The sequence below is a fragment of the Haliotis asinina genome, chromosome 10 (genome assembly GCF_037392515.1).
Source record: "Haliotis asinina isolate JCU_RB_2024 chromosome 10, JCU_Hal_asi_v2, whole genome shotgun sequence".
In the NCBI taxonomy this organism is placed as follows: Eukaryota; Metazoa; Mollusca; class Gastropoda; order Lepetellida; family Haliotidae; genus Haliotis; species Haliotis asinina.
This window is the reverse complement of record NC_090289.1, coordinates 40,223,636-40,251,019: the sequence shown is the minus strand read 5'-3', so window position 1 is coordinate 40,251,019 and position 27,384 is coordinate 40,223,636. Positions and strand designations below refer to the sequence as shown.

Genomic DNA, 27,384 nt, shown 5'->3' with positions numbered 1-27,384 from the left:
ATGCAAATCGATGGAAGGGAGTTAACTCTAAATCTGTTTTTCTTGTGTCCTCTGCAAAATCTACGAAGAATTTTGCCTCATATTCCAATAAATAAATTCTGACAAAACGTTCAAATGTAGTCCCTGTGAATAGTAAGAAGCGGAATTACACCGCGACTCTACGAAAGTAATGCCTGCGGGGAAAAAAACAAGATGCAAGATTCGAGACTTTTGATTCACACAGGTTGGCTGATACCCATGCTTCAAACAGTTCAAAATCAACATTACATTAAGAGGGCACATCAACGAGGGTACATCAACTCCTATGCATCATATATCCAGACAAATAATCTGTTTTCATTACATTCCATCTGCGAGCAACTTCTTGATCCATTGTATGTCACGAGTGAAAACCCACAGGAATAAAGAAAATATATTTTGGACTAAATCATGACCTCATTATTTTTCGCCAGCCATGACTTGCTATACTCAGGAAATTCAGAACTCAAAGCTGCAGTGCAGAAAACACTACCTGTACAAATTTGCCTTCCTACGAGATATATACACACGTGCTGACAATCCTCAAACCAAACGTATGCTGCAAGGCTGAGAGATTTGGGTCCGAGATTGGTGTTGTCTGCTCGGTCAAGTGTAGAGGAAGGCACCCCGTTAACCTCGGCTTGAAGTCTGAGAGGATATCGACACGAAGTAGCGTATTCATACGTAAACATTTAGGGGGTTTATGCACTGACTAGTTGGCAATTTATCACCAGGTCATCTTGACAGTGAATCGTCCTGGTTTCCTCTTGGTTTTTTATTCTGTAGGTGAATGACTTTTTTATGTGGTGTGAATCTGAAGGTGTTTTGGCGTTTGTTAGGATTTCAGTACTGTCTGACAGAGCAATCAGAGGTAGGTGACTGAAGACAGATGGCACTGTCTGACTACATAATGGCGGTAGCAGAATTATACCAATGTGTCTTAGTATGTTGAACATTCCACAAGCACCCGATGACTCCCGAATGTCCCATTACGGACAAGTTTCACAAATTATCTAGGTCACCATGATACAGAATAAAAATAAAGTATGTTACGGTAAAACTTAAATCAGTTTCCTTAAATTAGATAATATTACGTTAATGAAGCTCGATTGCCCAAAGACAGAGCTGGATCGTCCTAAATGCCTGTATTCCGTTATAGCTGAGGTCTGTTAACATGATCTTGTCACAGAACTGTAGACGCAAACCATTGTGAGAGATGTTATAGAAACTTGTCACCTATGCAGCGCTCTTCTAGACTCAAAAGAGGTCACAAATTGTGCCGTGCATTATTGGTGACCCCTATTTGTTCTCACGAAGGAAAATAAACCTGGGTGTGCAAATCTAGAGTGATTGGATGGGTTGTATAGTACTGCATTACACATTACACAAGGTCTTATGTACCTACATCGAAACATCGTACTCTTTGGAATAAAGAAGTTGACTATCCATAGAACTTTGTTTTCCTTAATCTTCACCACTTCTAAAATCCCTCTCAAAGAAGTCTTATATTTTGTGTATCTCGTCTATTCTTGTGTTTTGTATCACCAGTTTGTCACACTGACTGCAAGCTTAAGCCTTCTCAAAGACCAATTCGACTACCTTCCACCCGAGGCTGTAACGTGATCATTTGCCTCCTTAAGAGACTTCCGTGATACACGTTTTCTATATACACTTTTTCTCATTGCCATATTTCCATAATACACTTCTCTCTTGGTCCTACTACCCCAATGGTATATTCCTTATTGTCATACTTAGACGCTTCTTCCCGTGGGCATGCTTGTATTATACGCTTGTTCTTGTCATACTGCTTGCATTACTGGATGTGCTTAAAGGGCGTCTTCTCGTTTGTGGGAGTATACATTCGCTGATGTGCTGTTTACTCACCAGTCGTGTCAAAGTCAGGGTCAGTGATCTGACGTAGGGCACCCATGTCACGGACTGCCTCGCCATTTTCTACTGGATCCATGGTGCTACTCTTTTCCTATATCACTTCAACCTGCAAATAGAAAAAACAATGTCAAGGTCATGTCAAAATTCAGTCAAACATGTCTTTGTTTCCCTTACTGACCCCTCGTTCTTTCTGGGGGGTGAAGCCTACTTCTTGACACAATATGATAAATAACTATACTATCCAACATTGCTTGCCTCGAGATAGCTTCGTTCACTTCACTTTGGTAACATCTACCACCTCCACTGGTGAAACCAAATGCTGACATTTTGACCACAGTATGACAAGGTCAATGGGACAAATATATTGGTGGTGAAATGTATCATCGTCGTCATCATCATCATCATCATCAACTACTCAGTTGCCTTACTATGTTTTTGACCACGCACGTGAAGGTACACCAGAGTTAGAGGTGTTATTCTTCCCTTTTACACCAAACGGAATATTTTTCTAATGACACACATTCAACACTTTCCTGAATTTTCCCCACAATCCCTGGTGTTTACTCGTCAAGTATAAGATCCGGCATCAATTCCGAACATGCATACAGTATGTGAAGGCCATCTCTGGTGTCCACCGTCATAATATGGTTGGAATATTGCCACAAGAGGCGTAAAACCATACTCACTCGCACAACATTTAAAAAAACACTCGGTTTTCCTGAATATGTTTAAAACACAACCGAAGTGCCAGTTACACTGAGAGATTCATGGTAATGGAACTATTGGTGATGTCGAGATGCCTGTTTGGTGACGATTAATGTCGGTGTTATTGGGAAGCTACATCAAGTTTATAACGTGGTCTATATCCTAGAGTTACATACATCAGGTCAATAGCGTTGTCAAACTCATAGCGTTACATGTATCAGTTCCGTTACAGACGGACACAAACACGACCGGTGTTAATACATCGCCTTGTCTGACGCCATTAACTTTCATATCAGTGTCGGTGTTTTTCGTTTCGTGATAAAGTGAATGATTTACTAATGTTTTGAGAATAACACTGTGTGCCATACAAACAGTATAACCTTAGTTCTTATCTTACATACATTTATTAATGAAGTGATTTTCTACGTTTTCCAGAATTAGGTAATGAAACAATCAAATAACCTTAATCGTCATTTACCCAGTACAGTTTATCACACATTTGAATCATGCCATTATGTTGATGTAACTCAAACACAGATAATTAACGAAAACTTTAGTCTATTTAGAATCTCGCAATCATATGCGATAAAACCTACGAATGTTTCTATTAAAATACATCTTTATTTCTTACAGTTAATTCTACATTGGTAACAAAGACCGCGTAAATTTTATATAATTCTCGTGTTGTTGTTACCTCGTACGGTGGTGTTGCTGCTGTTACTGAAGGTGTTCACTACAGCCCATGATATGAGGTCCGATCCCCTCTGCGTCCAAAGAAAGAATGAGAGACAAGGATGCCTCAAGTTCCCAGCTAAATATTGAGTGAGATGCCAAACGTCTACCAACAAACCCCGATATAGTGGAAAAAACGTTATTGTTTCATGTTCATGTACATTATTTATTCACTCGTTTTTGACGTAAGAAAAGATAACAACAATGTATGTTATCGCGTATATTACAGAAACAAGGAGAAATGAACTACCATATATTGAATTTTGCTTAAATGTTCATGTCTATTGGATATCAAAATGAAGAAAAAAAACAAACGCTCGAACAATTTTGACACTATATCAGCACTAACGTTTTCATGTCTCGCGCTGTAACGGGGATTGGAAGTATTACTGCACTACCGACGTGACGGTCGAGTGGAGAATTACACTACAGTTACCATGAGCGTTCTGTGGCGTGTAGATTGTTGACCTGAGGCCGAGAAGGAAGCACGGGTACACCAAGATGAGTATCACACAGCCACTACAATGGATTATGCATAGTTCTCTCCCTAGACTCTCGCTAGATCATCGGTTCCCTGTGTTTAAAGTCTTAATCTAATAATTACTTTGTGTTGAACAAAGGGCCACAAAATATCTCTATATCCGCGAAGTAAGGGCTTATTCTTAACATAACTGTTTTAAGGGCTGTCTTTCAAAAGTAAAAATATCTTGCAAAGGTGCATGTCCATTTTGCATTGTTGAAAATATTTATATTTCAAACGTTTTTCATGATATCATAGCTTAGATTGGAGTTCTTTATTTCTTATATGCGATGATGAATCGATATTTTTTGTTTGCAACTGGTGCTCAAATCCCCAAACATAAAGTAAATCCCGTAAAAAATACATTCCAGATAAAGAATGACATCCTTGTACCTTTGCGATCTGTCTGCATACCATGTGATCGTGTCGTCGCATATCACGTGATCGTGTCGTCGCATATCACGTGATCGTGTTGCTGCATATCACGTGATCGTGTAGCTGCATCCGTGGAATGATACGCCCAGCATGACACACACACTTGTGTAGTTATACAGCGTTACTGGCTCGGAACGCACGCGTGTCACGGGGTCTATTTCGTAGCAACGAGGCGGATGGTATGCGGGTACATATCATAACAAAATAAAACGAGTCTAGGGAACGTTTTGTTAGTCTGGACCAGAATATCAAGTGATTGGCATCATGAGCATCGATCAACGCAATTGGGATACAACGACATGTGTGAGTTAGGTCAGTGTGTCGGAACACGCGACCCACAACCCTTACGACAAACATGGTTTGCCGAAGTCTAACCCTTAATTCTAACCCCTGTTGTACCATGAAGTTGGTATACCCAATGATCATGTTTTGTTTTGGTTGTGCGTGCGTGCGTGCGTGCGTGCGTGCGTGCGTTAAAATGAAACATTTACAGTTGATGTAATGTAAATACTAATAGAAGTGTAAACGAACTGCTAAGGCGTAAGTACGACACGTAAGTGTAATAGGCCGTCAATTGTGATCCGCTGGTCGCTTATCAGCATCAAAGTGTATGACATTTCTGTAGGGTTATTTATACGTCAGATAATTAAATTTTGAATATTTTTGAACTTAACAACCTCGGTTGTAAAGTCTGAAGCATGACGATGCAGTTTTTGAACGGATCAGAGCAAGCAGTGAAATTAAAAACACCTTTGTGAGATTTACAAGTTGAAGTCATGCAAAGAGAGTTAGCCTAGGTTAAGTGCTTCCTATGAACTTTCTCTGATTACCTGAGGCTAAAGGTTATTTTCCCATAGTGAAGCTAAACGAAATGAGAAGTATCTGACGTGTGTGACCCGATATTGCTTGTAACAGCTATGGTGACGATAACAGTATGATTTACTGGTCTCAGCCTTGATTGTAATCCATCGGGTAAATATGAAACGCCAAAAGGTCACGTAAAACGTTTTTGATTGCAGAATCAGATACATGATTGAATTAAATCAAAATCCGCTGACTATGTCTGGTGAAGAAAATCAACAAAACACATCTCGGTATGTGCGTCACTTTAAGCAGTAACCAGTATCTTTCACGAACGGAACGGAGTTTTTTCTACATACTAGTATATGTTAATCATATGTCTTATTAAACAAATTAGAGACACGCGCACGCGCACACGCACACACACGCACGATATATGAACGAACGAACGAACGGATGAATGAATGAATGAATGAATGAACGACGCCTGCTTCACATCAAGGACTGGTAACTCACAAATGTTACCCTGCCTCTCTATCTCTAACAATGTCTCTTGGTTTTTAATCAGCTGACTGACTGTGTTAGTGACAGTTATAGTTGTGTTCCTTCATGTCTTATCTATCTAATTACGTCTCGTCTATCTAAAATGTAAGGAAACCCAAAGAATTGTGCATTCTTTCTTCCAATATAGGCAAGTTCATTCGACTGATGAAACAGGCGCGTTCACCCATCATTACTTCCTGAACATTAGAACGTATCTGGCCCTGATTTCACTCTCGCTACTTTGCATATTGGGAATATGCCTAAACTGACGCATGTCGTTAGAGGCCACTTGTGATTCGACCCATCATAAATGTACAATGGCACAACGTGGACATCAATCATCCGGACATACTTGCTGACATCTAAATCTTTGCAAAACCTACAGTCGGAATGAAAAGGGAACATGCAGCATCTAGCCATATACTGCTATAGCCTATATCATGCGTCCACTGTAAACAAAGCATCACTCATATGTTTTACTTGGTCTAGTTACTGCCCTTCACAGGAGGAGGATGTGCGAAGACACGTCTCACTTGCCACCTCTCTTGTCATTCTGGAACAAGCCATTATAGGTTTTTTTCAAAAAGGTGCGTGTGCTCTCGAATGTCTGTGAGCAATTGCAAAACCCTTTCTTTGTAGCAGGACAAAGTGAGACACACGTAACGTGCACATACACAATGAATGTGGTGATATTTCTATCGACATATTTATGTATGCCTATTTTAGTAGCAATTTCAAAATTCACCTTAACGTAGTAAACCTTTTTAATCCGCTTTGTCGTACGTCAGAAAAATCGGTTTCGCCTCTGATGTACATGTGCACCCGTACACTTGTACACACCTGACAATTAATTCTCCAATTTTAGAAATGAAGCATGTGAAATATGCTATGAATGATATATCAGTTGACACCATTGCATGCTTCTGTGAAAGAACAGCAACGAGTTTCCAAAACACGAACAAATAACATAAAACAGCGCTTAATATGTTCAGTGACGGCTTCAGTTTTCCATATCACATTTCTTTCTTTCTGAAATATCCCAAATTACCTAGCACAGCGAGGTCAACCATTACCAGAAGTTACAAAAATATGTATTTTTTGTAGTTTGTTCCGTTGTTCATGCATTGAGGTGTGACGTGTTCATTTCACAAGCATTACGCATGCGCGAACAAAGTATTCCGGTATATCATCCGCAGTTTCAAATATAATTGAGATAAAATATGGAAACATGTAGGGCACGCCATGTCGTTTAGTTATCATACATGATGTGATGGCCTCTTGAGTGGAAACAAAATCATTGAGCCATTGATAAATACGAGTATAACAAAGCTGTACAGAAATAGCTCTTAGGACGTCTGTTACCAGGACAGAGATTAGGGGCACGTTACCCGAAGGTATCGTAGCGCCACGGTTGTCGTAAGTCTATGTTAAAGCATGGGAGTTACGATCTTCTAAACGCTACTGAAATGTGTTTCATGTAGATGATGGGTCAGTTCCTGTGGTTTTAACTATGCATCCCTGTAATAGTTCAAGTTGAGGAACACCATTCACATACGAAATGCGATCATAGTTTTCCCCCAAACGAGTTCATTGTCAACTGTCGCCAGTGCGTGCACAAGTGTCGTTGTCGTGGTAATGCATGACGTCATACGAGAGACCTACAATGATTTAAGTGTGATATCACATTGTATTACTAAAGTACTGCTTATCTATGTACATGTCCATTAAAATACGTTAATAGTTGGGTATTTATTTCACATAAACATGTTTGTGTGTGTTTATGTATACAGCATTCACAAAAGGAATCCTGGTATAATCCACGAGCTCGTTCAGATAAAACTGTCACAAATCTGACTGATGAATCCCAGTACACATCGACTACAACCACTGCTGGTACTACAACATCAACGACTACTGCCACCACCAATACAACATCTACAGCCGTGTCTGCTACCATTACTGCTACTGGAATTACTACAACTCCTACCTTTACTACTGCCATCACTACTACAACGTTCACGTTTCCTGCTACCGTATCTGTAACAACTACGACTACTACCACTACTACTACTACTACTACTACTGCTGCTGCTGCTGCTGCTGCTGCTACTACTGCTACTACTACTTCTACTCCTACTACAACCTTTATTGCTACTGTCACAACTACAACTTCTTCTTCTACGACTACCACCACCACCACCACCAAAACATATGCCATGTTATCAACACGGGGACCCATATCAACAACACGTTGGCACCTGAACACACTAGTTTGCCTTTTGTCTTTGTCGCGAGTTAATATATGCAATAAATATTACATCTCCAGTCCACCTATATCCGCCACATTCACATGAATTATTCATAGGGAGGCCTGTAACAAGCTAGCGCGTTCTGAGTCAGCTGTGACAGAACCACGTGACTTCCGTTATCTGGGAAGGAAATCGTCTGACAAGTCAGACCCTTTAATTCCGTCACTCTGTCAACGTTTCAAAAAGAAGAATCTGACGCGAAACGAAACCTGTTGTACCAGTTTGTTTACAACGAAAACGATGTCGGATGTCGTCAGGATTTTTAGGTGCATGTTCCGTTTGTCACGCTCATTTACAGTGACAGGTTCCTTTAATGTCAACATTTTATCAGAATTTTACGTTAATTAGTTTTCAAACGGAATATTCAGTTTCATGACAACACGTTTTATTGATACGTTGTGAATTTGTGAGTGCGAAAAGGATGTTCAAATGTTATTTCTTCACTCATGTGAAAATGCAACATGCATAATTCATACCGGTAGAAACGTTTTATCATGAATACGTATAATACAACAGACTCCGTTTATAACGAACACACTCATATCAGGTCGTTATAACAGCAGTTCGCCATACGAATTTTGACTAAGAGTGGGTGAGTTTATTTTACGAAGCACTCAGTAATATTCCAGCTATATGACAGTGGTTTGTAAATAATCGAATCTGGATCAGAAAAATCCAGTGATCAACAGCATGAATATCGATCTAAGCTATTAGGATGTGATGGAACGTGTCAACCAGGCCAGCGAGCTTCACCACCCGATCCCGTTAGTGGCCTTTATGACAAGCATGGGTTACTGAAGATCAGTTCTCACCCGGACCTTTACGGGCTTGACTAAGAGCAAGTGGCACGGGCCACAGATAGTTCATTATATCCCCAGTTCGTAAAAATGCGTGTGCTAGATATTTGTATAAATATATAAAAAAACCCATCATATCACACCTTTTCCAAACGGACAGACACGCACAGACAGAGTATACAATATGTCGAGATGCATCAATCTCCACATGCCTTGCGATACACGTGTTACGAAATCTTTAAGCTCTGATCAAGAAGGAGTTAGTATGGGTTTAAACCAGTTTCATGCATACTCAGGGTGGGGAACACCACAAACGGGTTTTACAGTCTCTTTTACAGATTTCATTGGGCGAAAAGGTGAAACCGATATGGATAGATGACCAAATTAGTGATGATACCAGGTGTTTGCAAAAGTTATAAGCATGTCCTGTCCTTACCGGAAGCAACCACCACACAGGCGGTTACAATTACAACTCCATATTGTTTAAGCTGCAATCACGCTTGTGAATCGTTCCACCAAACATATTTATACATGTAAAAAGGGTTAACAAATACAGGTTATATTACAATGACAATTTGTCGAGTCACCATGAGCGTTAGAATTCCATGACGTCGGTACTATGCACGTTGATACAACGGTGCAGATGTTAGGGACAAGACAAGGATGTGGACTCCGACATATCCTGTTTGGGTACAACCTTCCCCACTTCCTTGTGCTGTGTATACAGGTATCGCAGTCATCTGGTTAACATGCACATAACGTATGGTCTCATTAAAGATAAAATTCAGCAGGGTTTCCTGTACTCAAAACATCCATTGTGTGTTGTCTCCATGATCAACCACAGGTATATACTGTTCTGTAGCTAAAGTTCTCGAGAAATAACAAACTGTTGTCATCCTCTCACAAGGAGCCTACAACACAGATATGGCAAATGTGGGTAAAATATCTTTGTGTCAATTAATGGAGTCGAGTTTCCTTGACGACGTATTCTTGCTTTATGTTTAATGTCGAATATATTGCAGTTATATAACAGTTAGTTATTATGACTGCAATACTTGTTTTGAAAGATTTATTATGCAATGAAGGTTGTAACCCATATCAAACAACATATTAACAAGAGATATATGACTCTTTTTTTCTTCGTAAAGATACATGTTTGGTTGTATCTCAAAGTTGTAAAAGGTGGCCATGGAATACTGTACCTGTTATAAAACTGTTCGACATAAAGAGCAAGTTGATCAATGGAAGGTCACCCGTCTCTTGATATAATTTGTAGGGCCGTAGTTAAAGCTTTTGCTCATCACGACGAAGGCAGAATTCGATTTCTCACGTAATGACAATATCGGGTTTCCCCCGACAATGCTGGAATTTTGTTAAAAACTGCGAAAAACAAACCCTTTCACTTAGTATATAGTGACGTAGAGACGGTGAAGACAAACATTATTCCAGTGCAGAGTCCAACACCACTACTGGCACTTTTATTGAAGGAACTTAAGACGCAGAGAGATGGTATATCAACGCACCGTCAGGGTTTATGGTTTATAACTGTACTTTTATTCTGCTTATGATGAGGTTATTAAACAAGTAATACATATACACTTACAATCGGATCTCGAGGCCTACTTGACTCAGTTTGATAATTCTGCGCAATAGTTTATACGTGTCATGGACCATTGTTGATTAGCCTAGTGGTTAAAGCTTCCGCTAGTCATGCCGAAGTCCCGGGTTCGAATCCCCACATGGGCCCATTTCTGGTGTCCCCCGTCGTCATATTGCTAAAATATTGCTAAAAGCGGTCATACCATACTCACTCACTCAGTGTATGGACTGTTCGTGGAACACTGTTATGAAAAGTATATAGTCAAGTAATCCCCGCATGTGATTTCAAGACATGTCATTAAGACCTATGTTCAGAGACATTAAACGCATATCAACCACTTAAGTACCTCGTGATCAAACTTTCCGAATGAACTTCGATTTGTATACAAACACCTGTTTTAACGGTATGGCAAGATTTATAGGTTCGCCCGCTCAACCAGACTAGAGTTAAAGATGTCGAGCAGGACGTGAAATCTGACGTGCAGTCACATAAGGTGTAGAAAATTCAACATGGCTGCCATAAATCGTGTTTTACTGCGTGTCTCATGACCTCCCCTCCCTTTAGAGGGCGTTATATATGAGTTACAAAGTCTAGGTCAGTTAACCCGAGGGTTTTCAAAAATAGTTCCACTGTACGCAATAATCTTGCTCTAATTATAGAACACAGACAATGTAGGAAAGACGTGGACTTTCGATGTAAATACATTGTTGTACAGTGGAAAAACGTACAATGATTTTTCGTAATAATACCTTTAAAGCAATAACGCCTCAATTTCCAGCAGTACCTTCTATGATTTGAAATACTGAAAGTACATTGGGTGTAACCTGGTGTTACCTTCGTGATAACGGAGATTCTAAACACGTTTAGGTGATAGATGCTATTAGTAGGTAATAGGAAAACCACAGTGAACACTATAATGCTTCTAGAAGACTACAGTTCGTTAGAATGTGAGATAGATGGAGTTCAGGACACACCATTGCAGTTCTATTATGCCGTGTACGCATGTCACGGGAGAATCCCGGAAGTGACGCACTTGAACCAGTTTGGAACAACCGCGTAAAATGTTGACAGAATCGTCAACCGGAATTCGAACTCATGGTCATAATGTTAAGAGATATTGAAGCAGAATCCATTATAGCCCTAAACTTCAAAGTGGACTACAAAAACATGATACGGTATGGACAGATGTCAAAACGAGATTAGACTGAAAAGGAGATAACTGCGATTCTCTTGTTACTTCCGGTTATGTACACGCCATTCAATGACATGTGGAGGGCGGTATGCCCACCACGTGCACTGGTTCCTGGGAACAGAATGTGTGTGCAGAATGCTGCCTTCATTTGTCGAGCAAACACACCGACGTAATGAAGATATCCCCACATGTTATTGTTTATATATCAAATAAATCGTTATTTCCAGACAAGATACGGCCTAAACAAACAGTCGATCTCATTATCATGTACGAATGTAGAGCTCGTATCCTGCATATATGTCCTTGTATTCAAATCCCTACTATAAATGACCCTCTTATATTCACATCACTTCTATATAGAACTTTATTTTATTCGCATCACATCTATATAGAACCTTCTTATGTTTACATCGGTTCTATATAGCACCTACGAAAGCATGTCTTGTTTGTTGTTGACGTTTAGCCAACTGTACAAATAGTAACGTACATTAATAACTTTATAAATGCAGTGCGCCTTAAATATTCTCTCTATACTATTTCTCAATCATTACTGCTTGTAAAGCGAGTGTATACACTTTAAAAACTCTGTCGTCAATATACCAGTACTTCCCTATGGATACCTGTAAACAATCGATTTTGGTCCAGGTAAACCAGTGACAGCCGTTGAAACGATTCCCACCACGGAGGCACCTGACCAACATTGTCCGACCACCCAAACCTCAGTCCAGTGGATCTCTTTCGTGATTGCGCATGTTATGACAAGGAAACAGGGCTACATGCTGAACCTTAGATACTTATGCCTGCTGGAAAACGGTAGTGAGTGAGTAGGGTTTTACACTGCCTTTCGCAACAATTCAGCAATATCACGACGGGGACACCAGCATCAGAAATGGGCTCGGTGCATTGTACCCATGTATGGAATCGAATCCTGGCCTTCGGCGTGACGAGTGGACGCTTTGATCACTAGGCTAGGTTCCGTCCCAGTCCCGCGTACTGAGTAACTATTGAACGTATGAGATAACATGAATACATGTATATGCATACTTTTCATGACAATGTTCCGCGAACAGTCCTTATGCTGAGTGAGAGAGTATGGTATAGCCGCTCTTAGCAATATTCCGGGCAATATCGCGACGGGTGACACCAGAAATGGGCTCATGGGGGGATTTGAACTCGAGGCTGCGGCGTGTCGAGCGGAAGCTTTAACCAATAGGCTAGCCAGTCCAGATACAGTATTTATAGATTGGTTTATCTGTCACAGTCATAACATGAACGGAGTATGACCTGAGAACACTGTGAGGTAGTGTACAACGGTCACGCATGCTGTTGAATATTACTGCATCTATATGATGAAGTGATGTAGGTATGGAAATTACCTGTTTCACTGGACACCGCGTCCGGGAATAGAGAACACAACGTATCGTATGTTTCCTCACTTGGCACATGTCGTCACAGACGCTGCTTCAACTGCAACTCCTTTAACGTGAACTGTAAGAGTCGAGAAACTAACGCAAACTGAATGGTGTACTGCAAGGAACTAACATTTCGCAGGTCTCTTCTGGCCTTTGACGCCAAAACAGGATTGACCCGGAAGCCTGCCAAGTAATAACACACACGAGCCGCAACCATGCGGCCATTTCTTCCTCACGCCTATCCACATGTGCGCTTGTGACAGAAATGGTCTGTTTCAAAGTATAATTGTCAGCTGCAGGTACAATACTAGCCATAGTTATTCGCTGTAACGAGATATTCATTTAATGCGAATTATTTGCTGGAAATACGCCTGTCTTGGCGAATTTCCAAATGTTGCCTGTATCTTTTATTCATGAATTACCTTTTATTATCTATTTATGTGACATGTCTAATATGGTGTTACGACTGGCAATAGGACCTCTGAACTAGGCTCCCAACAAGGGACCGAACTGGCCGCGTTATACCTGTAAAATTCTAGGTTAGAATTGGTTTTCAGTAGCGCATATTTGACCTCGAGGTGACTAACTGGATCGAGTGATCAGGTTCGTTGATTGGGTCGGACAATATCATCGTATCCTGTCGTATCAATACTCATGTTTCCAATAACTGGAGGGTCAGGTAAAGGCTCGATTATTTACAGACCACAGTAATAAACGAAAACAACAATTCACTTTTAGCATATATTATTTGCTAACCTTACTGTATTATCCACTCATATATGAATATTTACAACATATGTGCTAGTGTACAATATGGTCGTAAGTGACATGTGACGTGTTTGGCGACTGACCTCTACGACACTTCAAGGGTAATGAGCGAGTCCTCGATTCGACAAATATTCCAGATGTTGCACACGTTATTGTCAGAAAACATTAAAAGGTAACTGGAGCTTTTCCACAGAATTAACGCACTTGCAGAATTAACATTACATCCAGCCAAGCCTATTCTGTGTAGCACATTGGACTGTGTGCTGCTGCTTAAAGTTCTTGCATATCATATTGGAACGAGCTGCACGATCATGTCGCTTAAGATATTGTGGATGAGTCAATGCTGGGCTCCTCCGAAAAGGTGTTGGAAAGTCATGACATAAGCTAAACTTCATATTATGATGCAAAAACGCATTCCGACGGTTACGTATAGGAAGTGAATGGTCTTGAGTCAACTGTAAGACCTCTGTTTCACTTTTCAGGCAAGAGTACTGTCAAAGGGAAGGACTCGGCTGGGTTGCTCTCTCCTCAGCACAGAAAGTCGGTGGTTTGACCAATTTAAGAAAGCCTATCCTCTAACCCTGAGTCCCTGTTGGTTTGATATGACACTGTTGGTTTGATATGCAGAACCTTGAGTAAAATTGATATTGTGATTGTGTTCAACGTCCTTGACTTGTTCACGCAAACTGTGTCAAAAGAGGATCATCAAACTAAATATGTGGGCAAACGTTCACAATACAATTCTATCACCTCAAAGTAAAATCACGGACTCCCAAAATAAGTCATAAAGACACGATTGAGGGGTGATCGGGGGCGGTGAAATTATTGCAATTGTTTCATTCGTATCATTCTTTTTAGATATACTGATTCTTCATCAGAGCATAGTACGTAGCATTTAGAACCACGTTCTATACCTCCAGCAGTGAGTGAGTTATGTTTTACGCCGTTTTGGCAAAATTTCAGCAACATCACCAGTAAAGGGCTTCACACATTGTACCTATGAAGGGAATTGAACCCGGGTCTTCAACAAGTGAACGCTTTAACCACTAGACTAATCCACCATCACATACCTCCAGTGACCAAGAACAGAGAATGAAGAAGCATAACTGGTGCAGTGCGTGACGTTAGGACCGTTAACCCCTCCACCTCCACACCGGTAATGCAACACCTCGGTCCAGATACCCCCTTCTCAGTGATAAAAGCTTCAACGACTAAAGGGTTACCGGCTTCCAAACACGTCTGGGGGCAGCGATCTCGGGGAGTTTGGAATCTCATCAAACAAGATAGCCAAGTTCCTGAACTTACACAGAAATAAGTTGCAATATCCCAGAGGAAGGGCGCTCGGTGCAAGTTTCCGACTACAAGAATACTCCATACCATGATAGCAGTGGTTTTGTTCCTAATGCCATTAAACATAAGTGGTTTGATATTATATAAAATGCCTCGAATTATTTATCATTAAATGCTTGATAGGCGTATGGAATGACTCGTTGCATATTTGATGGCTGATCTTTAACAACGAAGGTCATTCCAGTTGATGATTCACTGCTTGTAGCATTCATCTGGTGTGGCTGACGATAACTTGACGCTAAGTGTGATTGGACACCCACTGTTTTCAGAATGCAACCTTCACGATCGGTATTGAGAAAATGCACCACCAGTAAATTAGAGAACTAACCCTAAATGTAAGGTAACACATGTTGATAGAGGTCGTATGAACAGGTGATAACCATTTAACCCTTTCAATGGCTGCTGTACGTGTGAGGTCAGGGCCCAATTTCTCGAAACAAACTTAAGTTTTTACACAAATCTGAAACTGAGTTTCACAATTTGAAACAGCTGAGTTTTTTAACTCAAGTGCATTTTTGACATATAAAACGCTAACAAATTAAGTAATCTATTCATGAAACTCAAATTGTTTCTAATAGTTTGAGTTTAGTGCCGATTTCAGTTTATTCAGAGAAATGCCTTTTCTCAAATTTGAGAAAAATCTTTGACTTAAGTCAAAACTCAGACTTAAGTTTGTTTCGAGAAATCGGGGCCAGACCTGTAGCTAGATAAAATATCATTGTTTCGATTTGAAACAGATGAATCCGAGCAGATGGCTGATGCTATATATTAATATTTGACTGTAGCGATTATCAGACTAAAACATCATATTAACTAATGAGTTAAATGTAATGATGCATCTGCAAGTTATGCTCTCTTTAACTTTAGCTATTACTTCCGCACTGAGCAACATTCCATCTATATACTCGCATAATTTGTACATAACCGAGTTTTGGCCATACAATCAAGTGATTGACATGATAATCGATCTATGCAGATAGGATACGATGACATGTGTCAACCGAGTCAGCGAGCCTGACCACCCGATCACGTTAGTTGCAATTTAGGACAAGCATGGGTTCCTTAAGATCAATTATAAACTGGATCTTTACGGTTTTCTATACGTGTAACGTCCCGTAACTGTTTGGATGAAGAATTCCCATTGCTTTAAACAGTCAACACAAATGAGTTTTAATTGTTGTTGAAAAGAGGGTAGGAATTTTGGGACCATCTTCCTGAGGCGAGAGTGTCCATTAGTCCATAAGAAAATGTAGTTTTAACTTTATATATTGGCCAGCGTGGAACCATTGCTCCGAGAAACAAACACTTCGGCCATGTAGAATTCATGGGTTCAAATTTAATTATTCTTTTAAAGTTTTATTCATGCATTCAAATTTACCACACACAAAATGCCTGAAACCCCAATATGCACCTAAAAGCTGGGCCACATGTTTCAGTTAATCTTTTTTTTTCGACATCCACGTGTTCTTGTTATCAAGCAAAGCTGTACATGTACATTCTTCGTGGACCTTGGTGAAAATGTGAATGGAGTACAAAGTCTGGCCTGCTAAGGTCAACTCGTATTGAAATGGATGAATGGTTTTCCAAAGTTAATGTGCCTCTATCTGCCTGACCTAGTCTACATTCCTACGCTCGATACAGTATCGGTGGAGACCGATAATTATGAACATTTATCACTGGGAAAACAGACTTAAACTATAGACCGAAACATACAACATTTAATTGATATTGCTCGTTGGGGTTTTGATGCGGTCCCTCAGATTAGTTTTTCATCTTCATCCAAGAGAAAAAACATACGTCGTGCACAGACGATAGCAGTTTACACTGACAAGGACAATTAATGTAGCACTGGGTGGGGCGATGGGGCTGGATGATCGGATCTGGAGTAGGCGGACACTTGTATGTGTGTATGTGTGTGTGCGTGAGCGTGTGCGTGCGCGTCTGCGTGTGCATGTAAAATCAGAAGCATCGATAGGTGTGGTTGAGAGCAGCAGATGTGGGCATGTATGCATGATAGAGAAAAAGACAAGATCGTAAAGAAAAGGCAAACGAGGATAGATTAGTTTGAGAGAGGAGTGTGCTTGAGTAGAGGACGAACACAAACGCACATACAACGGAGCCGGAAGCAAACACACTGTCTCGAGACATATCCCACGAAATATGACGCCTACCAATCCCTTGTCCAAGTTCACCGAGAAACATAAATAACGACAGCTGAAGGCGACATGCACACAACACAATGTTAGCCCAAACAAAGGTGCGTGGGTTGAGGAGAAGACCCCACAAACGGACAGCCTTTTAAATCCCAGAATATCGGTCTTTTGTCCAGGTTGCTACCCCAAACGTGACCCGATTCACACTGCCCCCACTCGAGACATTTCTCAAAAAAGGAGGAGTTTATTTGGTTTCGTACTGTAATTTCCGCTTATGCGATTGACGGTAGAGGCAGCTGCTTAAAAACGTATAGAAATTCATCTCAATAGTAGATTGACACCAATTTTTTATTGTGAGTAGAGGTCATTGTCACTAACCCTTTTGATTCATACGTCAGCTTAACTTAATTCAACCGGGTTTTATATTTATATTCGGGTTTTATTTTCAAATGTTCAAATGACGATATCGACTGCACTCGTTACTCTCTGTTACGCACAAAGTTCACGTGGATATTTTTATACCAACAAGCCCAGATGTTTCATCGTATAGATCTCAGTGAAGTGTGAGACTGCCTATTCAAAATGATGTGTCATTCATGTTTCACGTGTTCAGTTCTCTGTGTCCCTCCCGTCCCTCTTCATTCGAACCCCATTTCCTAGTCCTAAAATGTTTACGGTCCAAGATGTTACCTGTAACTCAAGTTGCCATGGCAACACTTTCTTTTGTCCTCACATCATGTCCCAGTCATTCACCTGATGACAATGTCAAACAATGAACACTCGGGTCATCGCAAACTAAAATGTGTTTCTTATGGATTAAAGTTAATTCTGTCGAGTTATTTCACTGGTGTCGACAAACAACGCCATCTACGTGTATATCCGTCTAAAAACATAAAGCATCACGTGTGATGATGTACATTTAAAATTATTGACATCGTAACACGTGAATCTCTCGCGCCATGGAGAATCACAAAATAACTAAAGAACTGTGTTCTGTATGACGTTACCTGTATGAATAAGTGATTGCTTGTTGTCGCCCAGCGTAGACTGTGAAAACTGGTCCAGCTCACTTCTTTCCAAACTCTTCTAGGCATACTCAACAGCCGACATTGAAGGACTAGAGATTCCCCAACCTTCAGTTGGGACATTTACAGGACAGACGATGAATATTCATGGCGTGTCACGTGACGTGTCGTCTGCTCTGACTATCGATGAAATTCGAGTACAATCAACTTGGTGGGGGTTAATATAGTACTACTGTTGTACTTTTCCACTGTACTCTACACTATTATGTAATCAGACGTGTAAATGTGGAGAATTTTGTTTCATGTGCCGTGATTAGGCGAGTTTTCAGACACAAGTGGCAATGAAGCGATAAAGCTTTGTCAGCAGTTCAAAAATTCCATAATAGATATTTGTTAATTTCTTCATCTGTGAATCTGAGTGAGGCTAACCAGTCTGTAAATTTTCAGCTGTTCAGGATTTCGCAGTACAATTCCGTTAATAACATTTTAAAATATCTTTGTACTTCAGTCAAGAAAATGCCGATGACAAAGCGAGATGAAAATTCTTTTTGATACCCGATGTTGGTAGAGTTCGATATAGTGCAATTCTCAATGCATTAGTAATTTTATGTGTCTCTTCATCATGAAATCGGTGTCAGCATCTTCACCACAGAGGTTTAGGGGTATTACATTTGACGATCAGCAGAGTAATCTTTTAATTTTCATAACCGTAGGCTATATGTCAAGCAAACCTCTATGGCATTGAACACCTCATTTCCACACTGAAAAGAATTGTCGTATGCCAGGGCATGTATTGCTATTTCCGTGCATCTCAAAATTTGTTCAGTTTGCTTAATCAACCATGACAGGCATATTGGATGATACTTCCATCTACAGCTAGGGAGATGCGTTCCACATGAGCAGCCGAGCGTGTTGCGTGTATAGGATAGGTGTTTCGTGTCAATTGTCAATTCAGGCCGTGTTATGACGTCACCAGTATTTGCGTGCTTCGTAAAAAGTAAAATAAATAAATATTTAGTTGTGTTTCCGACCGAACCTGTTTAGATACTGTTGAATTAGAATTTAAGTTACAATTTTCAGAGAATACCCAACATCATCTTGTAAAAAAAAAGTTTTCATCAGCAACTAAACGCTTTCAAAGTTATTATTTTTACAACAGATCACTTTAAAAATTCATTGCTTCCATTTTGTATAGAATAATATAAAGTAACAAGGACTTAGAATTGTTAATTCCAATGGAAATATTCAAAGACGACAGCAATGACAATATTTCTTATAACCTGATATACCCAAACATCATTTGACAGCCTAACAAAAACACAGTTGATATCTTAACCTTGCTATGTTGTAGGCTTCGTGACATCACACAAACATCCTTTTTGGATTTGTATTTGTCACGGGGATGAAAAAGTGACATTATTAAGGAAATGTTAAGATAAAGTGTTCTCTCTTGTTCAACTGACATGTTCCTGGTCTATATTTAAATGCCACTTGGATCTTCTCGGGCGTTTCCGTAACATCGTTCAAAGTCACTTGTTTCGCCTGCCGGGTTACATTAGACAACACGTAATCTGCCTGCTTTGAATTTTCATTATCTCTGAGATAAGTGTCATTATCATCCACCATTTTTATTTGTAATTTTGCAAGTTAACAAACAAATCATTTTATCACTGTTATTATCATCGGCACCTTTGACTGTTAATAACATTTCAAGCCAGAGATGGATCGACTAATATTCTATAGCACTTCATTATCAAACTTGCAGTAATCTATAGCCTGTCTCACGTAAAGCTCAGAGTCCACCTTATGCTCGGGCATTATAAAATAAGTCCTCGACTGCACTAAAAAATGCTGGGAGACCTCACACCACACACGACGTTCTTGTTCACCAATAACACACTTTAACCTCAATCCTTCAGGCGGACGACCTCAGATGACCCCTGGAGGTCAAAGGTTGCCAGAAGGGACATTAGGAGGACAGGCATGACTGAAAGTGGTCCTTTGAACCTCGAGATTTCTGTCAGATATTTCATATTATTACGAGATCATATGTTACTGGGTGTCTCGTATCTCATCTTGATATGTGGCAAAATCAAGCTAGATACGTCACTGTATCTGTTCTTTCTGTGTAGGTGTCCCTGTGTCCAGCTAAGGCATTTATTTACATTTTTTTTCTATATAATGTCTAGTCATTCACAGATCACGTAAAACGACAGTGTCATTATACTGCTTCTGTCAAGGTGCATCGTCTTAAACGAAATCTCGAGTTTTAGTTAACAAAATTGCTGTTTTTTAAATAAAAATAGTATTTCCCACACACATGGCATATGTTTAGTCTTATATATTTATTTACTTATGTAAAGTCGGTTAGTACAGAAAGCACAATTTGTGTCTTTCCTCAAACACATTGAAGACGGTTGGGTAGCGAGGACAAAACCTTCTACCACGAACTTGTGTTCGACTTTCACAAAAGTACAGAGTGTGAAGCCTATTATGAACGTCCCCCATCGTGACATTGAGGAATATTTTTTAAAAGCGTAAAACGCAAACAAATTAAAATGTTCAAGACATTCGAGATGAAATATGTCAAGAGGGTGAAAACAGGGAATGTGAAGCGATAGCAGTGAGTCATACATTTCGCCAACAATTAACTCTTCCAAACTGCAAATATAATGTCCTGTGGTATAAACAGTCCCCGGGGTGTGGTATAACAATCACGTGGCACGCGACGGTTATAAATCAGTCGTTGCCTCGATCAGTCCCCTTGGTTGACACTGGAGATTTATAAATGGCAGGTCAAGCTTGTAAATGTTTGTGTAGATGCTTCATTACATTGTTCATCTGTATCAAATGCCTTGTTTGTTGCCGACGTGCAGCAGCCCTGCCGGACTGACACAGGTGTAAACCGTCCATTGTGAGTGATGACACCCATTGACACAGGGTGGTTTTCATCAAGATAGATGGTATCATGTTTGGTGGTTTGGTCAAGTACAACATGAGGACTTGTTGGCGTGCATTCTTGAAAACTGGATTTGGCAGTAGAAACAAAAAATATGTTTTTATAAATAAAGTAAGTAAAAGGGGATTCGCTCAAACACTGCATCTTTAAGGTCCTAAATGCCTACATTATGCCCGTAGCACATTGCCATGGTTTCTATGACAACTGAGGTTTCTTACGGAGTCAATTTCTTGTATTCTTGTGGCGTTTTGGAACAAGTGCTTGTACGTGTATGAGGCACGTCACACACCCGTGAAGGTCTACCCGGGGTGGAATAGGCCTTCAGCAGCCCACGCTTGCCGGGAGACCCATGAAGGTCTACCCTGGGTGGAACAGGCCTTCAGCAGCCTATGCTTGCCGGGAGACCCGTGAAGGTGTACCCGGGGTGCAATAGGCCTTCAGCAACTCATGCTTGCCATTAAATTCGACTATGCTTGTCGTAAGAGGCGACTAACGGCATCGGGTGGTCAGGCTTGCTGACTTGGTTGACACATGTCATCGGTTCACAATTGAGCAGATCGATGGTCATGCTGTTGATCACTGGATTGTCTGGTCCACACTCGATTATTTACAGCCCGCCGCCATACAGCTGGAGTATTGCAGAGTGCCTCGCAAAACTAAACTCATTCACTCACTACTACATATTATTGTTTCTACTACTGCTACTGCTACTGCTACGAATAATAATAGTAATACGTCGACTATTACTATGAAAACGACGGCAACGCCCACAGATACTACTACTACTACTACTACTACTACTACTACTACTACTACTATACTGGTATGACGACGACGGCCACGACCATGCATACGACGACTACTACTTCTGCAGCTGCTGGTGTTGCAGCTGTGGCTATCTCAGCTACTACTGCTACTACCACAACCGCCAGTACAACTAATCTGGGCCTAGATTTTCGAAGCTCTCTTAGCGCTAAGACAGCAGTAAGTGCCATACGTTAATTTACGACTGTCTTAGCGCTAAGAAAAACAAGCTAGGCCTAGATCTTGTTACATGTATCCCAATTACCTAAATCGGTATTCAGTAATTATTGGTCAAGAATGTTGATATATTACCCACTTCTATTTATTTTGAAAACAAAATTGCCGCATTCGTGATTACAATTACTGTGAAATGGCTGGTATTTCCTGACAAAGGTCACAGTTTTGTTAATTGTTGTGTTGAAGGTCATTATCCTTAACATACTCACAGATACTGCATGTGTCCAAATGGTCAACTGCATTGCGGTTAGACTGGCTGCCACAATGCTTTTTTAATGAACGTGAGAGATCAGTTTTGTATCACAAACTAAGTTATTAATTATTGTGAAATTATTAACCTGTGGTTATCATTTTGAGCAAAATACACATTATAGGATCAAATTCCGAATTCGCTCCGATTATGAACCATGGCCCTGAGTGAGTACATCCGAGCTGTATATACAATAGTTTAACGTCGTTAATCTGTGACTGGTTTTTCTACAGCAAGTGGATATGCGGGGGTGACTCAGTTCACTCACTCACTGAAACTCTAAATCTCAAAATATGTTCTGCCCTTATGCGAAGATGAGGCAACTGTGCTATGAAAAAAGCTGATTTGTCTTGCAGAGGTTAAGGAGCACGTCATCCGCTCCATAGGTTGTGGCTTAAAACAACACTCACTCACCCAATCAGTGCTCAGTCAAAGACATTAAGAACAGTCAGTGGAAACTGGGTTCAGTCTTACCATCTAAATACCTCCATTTATATATTTTGCTGTGATTCATTGACTAAAAATGTTTCAACGCGAATGCACATGTAACATATTCTTAAATGTATTTTCAAACTATGAACGTTTTATCCTATGGTTTAGGTAGTAGTTCTTCGTGGGATTAGGTTCACTTCTCAGTTTAACATGTTCACACCTAAAGTTGCCGAACAGGACACGACAAATCTGTTCTGTCCGTCACGTGTCACTAACTTGCCACCCGGATGTTGAAAAGTCACGTGTTTTGGCTCGTGCTGAGGACACGACTGATTACGAGTGAGGGGATTATCGGACGCTTCTCTCAATGCACATGTACAGTATTTCGGGACGAAATGATGAATTTCAGAATGAAAGGTCTGTAAATAACTGACAAAACAAATTTGTATCTGTCAAAGCGTCCATAGCGTTTAAAAGGTCACAAACGAAAAAAAGGAAAAAGATGATTCAAATATAGTTAAATATCGACATAAAAGTGATCTAAATATTCGACTAAGTAACTGAAATGTGGTAGTAAATGAAAAGTGTGCGTAATCATTTGTGTCGAGAGATAACAGTTATATCACATCGCCTGTAAACCAACATTGTGTGCAGCCAACCATTTTGTACTTTATAGTCCTGGGTGAGTTCTCTACCCTGGCGCAAGCCCACTCACGCTCCAGCCGTGTCTTGCAGTCAGTGCTTCTCGGTCCCCATTTCGCTAGTTGTGACAGGTTTACAATACCGATTTTCGTCTGATCCCGGATTCAACGAGGAAGGCAATCTAATAACATGTTGGTGAAACCTAAACTTAAAGCAGAATTTCTGCAAATTATTCAACTATTTTTATTAAAATAATAATCCGTGAAGATCCGAATTAGAATTGATCTTCAGTAACCTCATGTTTGTCGTAAGAGGCGACTAACGGCATCGGGTGGTCAGGCGCGCTGACTTGGTTGGTAAGTCATTGGTTCTCAATTGTGCAGATCGCTGTTCATGCTGTCGATCACTGGATTGTGGTCCATACTCGATTATTTACAGACCGCCTCTTATGACTGGAATAGTGAGGCGTAAAGCCAAACACACTCACTCGATAATGTATTTTAAAAATTCAATGCTTCAGGGTTTACGATTATGCCAAGAAATTTCTGTCAACTTTAGAAATGGTGACATGTTCAAATGTCAGAAAACACAGCTATAACGCCGCATCAACTGATAAAAGAGTGAAAATCTATGATAAATAAGTAAAGCTAACGATAAAATATTTAGGAGAACTAAACTCAAGCAATGCTGCTCCTAGCACTACTACCAATAACCGTATACAAGATGATGATGATGATGATGATGATGATGATGATGATGATGATGATGAAAAACTGAGGTTCATATGAATGGATATAGTCTCAGTCTCAGAAAAGGTGGCGGTGATTGAGAAAACGTGATCATAATACATTTTTTCTACGACCATTCCATCACATTAGCTGAACAATGAACACTGTATCAACTATCAGAGCTGTAACACTGGATATCACAGGCTTGAAACTCGATTCGACAAGGACAGCGCACCAACAGTGTAGATATGATACACACAGTGTCCAGGAGTTCGGGAAGAGCTACAACAGTGTAGTGTAGCAAGAAGACTTAAGTGATGAGAGGAAATCACACGTGTCACACAGAACCATCTTGAAATCTGATACAAATGTTCACTTTTCTCCTAATGCTCTTTTGGTTAAAAACAGCGTAAAGAGGGTGTGTCATGATCACTGTGGGACACAGTGCTCTACTGTCAGAAGTGAGCATGTTTTAGAAATAGCATTTTGTGATTCATCTTAATCAATTCTCCGCTGTTAGCTGGTTGTCTTGTAAGGATGAACCATACCTTCACTAACTACAACCGTCGAAATTCAGTTCATAAAAAAATACCTCACTCGCAGAAGTGTGACCCCGCCCTTTCAAAGGTTAGATTGAAAAGTTCAAAAATTTAACTTTAGAGCTTTCACTTTAAGTTTTGAAAACATCATAAGATTTGTAACAAGGTCGCATAGGAACGTTTCTTCTCCGTCCACATTCTGCACAGGATGTCGAATTGCATGTCACAGGGCCCCTATGTGTTGTTCATGAGCGAGACAGAATATTAGGTTCTTTAAGACAAAATTAGTGACTATCTTATTAATAATATAAAGATATTTGTGATAGGGTTTCTGATTTTATTTCGAAGGCAGTCACGGAAAAAGTGACCGGCTATTAGTGATGCATCGATATTGCCGAAGTGATTCTAATTATATCACGAAATAAGTGAGTAGCTTAATAGCGATCGCTCGGAACTTCGCTCAAAGTCAGACATATAGCAACCGTTCATAGCAACTATTTCAACGTATACACATTCGCTTGAACCATGAGAATAAATGTCTATTTCGTCCATTAAGGGTGAGACACTATGAAAGCGATTGTGAATAATGACACGCCCATTTCGTTGTTCTTAACCTAAAATGCGTATAATACGTCGTAATTCAAATGATTTATATTCTGAGGGTGCGTTCATGTGATACAGCATGGTTCCAGAACATCCAGCATGTGAGAGTCTCCAAGACAAACAATGTATCATTTTAAAACTAGTTTGTTCATTCACTGAAGCTTTGTTTAGTTGCTCTGGCATTCAGGCAATTATTTCACGGACACATATTTACGATTTCGTCTTTTAAGCTACTGTACTGAAGAGTCAGAAAATATTTTCGACCGAATGAAAAACATCATAAATGTTTCATCCTACAATGTAACGTTTGTCAATCAACGTCGCCTTATACAAACTATATATGAATTGAAGCGTACACATCTTATTCATCACAAATCATAGCTTGCATCTTCAGCCAGGAATAAGTATGTGTAAACACTTACCTATAAGCTCCTGTTCATCGTACTCCAGAAATTCTCAAAGGAGATCGTCTGTTCCGCAAGCAGCCTCCACCCAAGCAGACGACAGTTCCAGAAAGACGGGGATCTTTTCTAACCCACCCAAGTGTCGTCTGCACAGCCTGTGACGTCACACGGTGATAAACTGGAGGAGATATTATACCTGTCGCTCGTTAGGTTCTTAAGTCGTTCCTTTGACATATGAGAGCGGTTAGCATAAGGTTCGCATCCTCCATAAATTATACAGCTGGTCGCACTTGAGAGCTTTCATTGCTGCCGGCACTTAATTGGTTAAGGGCCATTTGACATATCACCTCAATTAGCGAACATATAATACCCACCTTTGTGAAATTATCAGTTTTGTACATTTCTTATTATTTGGGATACATCCGCCGCGCAATATGTATGTATTTGTGTATGTATTAATTAAAACGTGATTTCGGTTGGCGTCTCATCGGCATTGTATATTAACACCATATTCTGATACTGTTTGGTTGTGAGATGACATGTTTCAGAAACAGTGCCATTTGCGCATTTTATACAATAAACAAGCATAATAATAAATATGAAAATAAATAAATAAACTGTCACATAAACAATAATTGATCATCTGCATTAATGCAGTCTGACCAAGTTGGCACTGACGAAAGATGCATTTTGAGAATGAAGATAATACAATAATCCGATGTCTTTAATCTCATCGAACACTGATGAAGGTGAAGATTATAATGATGAAACTACTGTCAGCTGCGACGGTCGACAGAAGACGTTAATTAATGTATTTGGCAGAGTGCATGTCGGTAGCACTCGACAGCCTAGGGGAATAAATGCTTTTACATGAGTAAGTGTGTAAATCTGTTTTTGAGTAATTGTATAGGCTGAATTGTGAGTTAAATAAGCGTGTCATGATGTTTCTCGGTGTACAGAAGGGAGTGCACTGCGTGATACATATGCATCAGGTTTGATTCGTAGAATGCAACATGTGAAGGGTTAATTGTTGTAATGTAGTCCTTAACACTTCAGAGTAGAATATGATGTCCGTAAATAAAAGTGTCTCTCTGAGCCAGAGAAGTGCTATGTCAGCAGTGATCGGGAATTTGATTGAAAATTGTGGACTGAAGGCCTACGGATCTGTATCCCAATTCACAAAGTATCCGTAACGTTCCGATCTGTCGTAACGCTATAGACTAATGTCATAAACATACGACTGTCGTAGCGGTGCGAACACTCTGTGGATGTGGACCAGCTCGAGGGTTGTATGATGTTCAAATAAATACGGCAGCGTTTATCTCATGTGCCCCTGAAGATGTGGGGTAGAATAGGTCTTCAGCAACCCATGCTTGCCATCAAAGACGACTATGTAAGAGGCGACTAACGGGACCGGGTGGTCAGGATCGTTGACTTGGTTGACACATGTGATGGGATCAGATCGATGATCATGCTGTTGATCACTGGATTGTCTGGTCCAAACTCGGTTATTTACAGACAGCCAATTTGCAATAT

At 40.2% G+C, this 27,384-nt stretch overlaps 1 protein-coding gene across 6 annotated transcripts in view; it reads right to left on the bottom strand.

Moving 5' to 3' along the window:
• LOC137297835 (electroneutral sodium bicarbonate exchanger 1-like) overlaps nt 1-25,987 on the bottom strand; it is a 45,371-nt gene extending 19,384 nt beyond the window's left edge. For 2 of the 6 annotated variants that reach the window (XM_067829792.1, XM_067829796.1), the window contains exons 1-2: nt 25,867-25,985; nt 1,903-2,014 (exon numbers count right to left, since the gene is read on the bottom strand). In XM_067829792.1, the coding sequence (XP_067685893.1) occupies nt 1,903-1,984 (82 nt within the window). In that variant the 5' untranslated portion in view covers nt 1,985-2,014; nt 25,867-25,985. Of the gene's footprint in view, nt 1-1,902; nt 2,015-3,307; nt 3,355-18,232; nt 18,387-25,866 lie in introns of those variants that run through there. The other 4 variants (XM_067829798.1, XM_067829797.1, XM_067829793.1 and 1 more) reach the window with 4 other exon arrangements.
• Nucleotides 25,988-27,384: the final 1,397 nt, after the last annotated feature.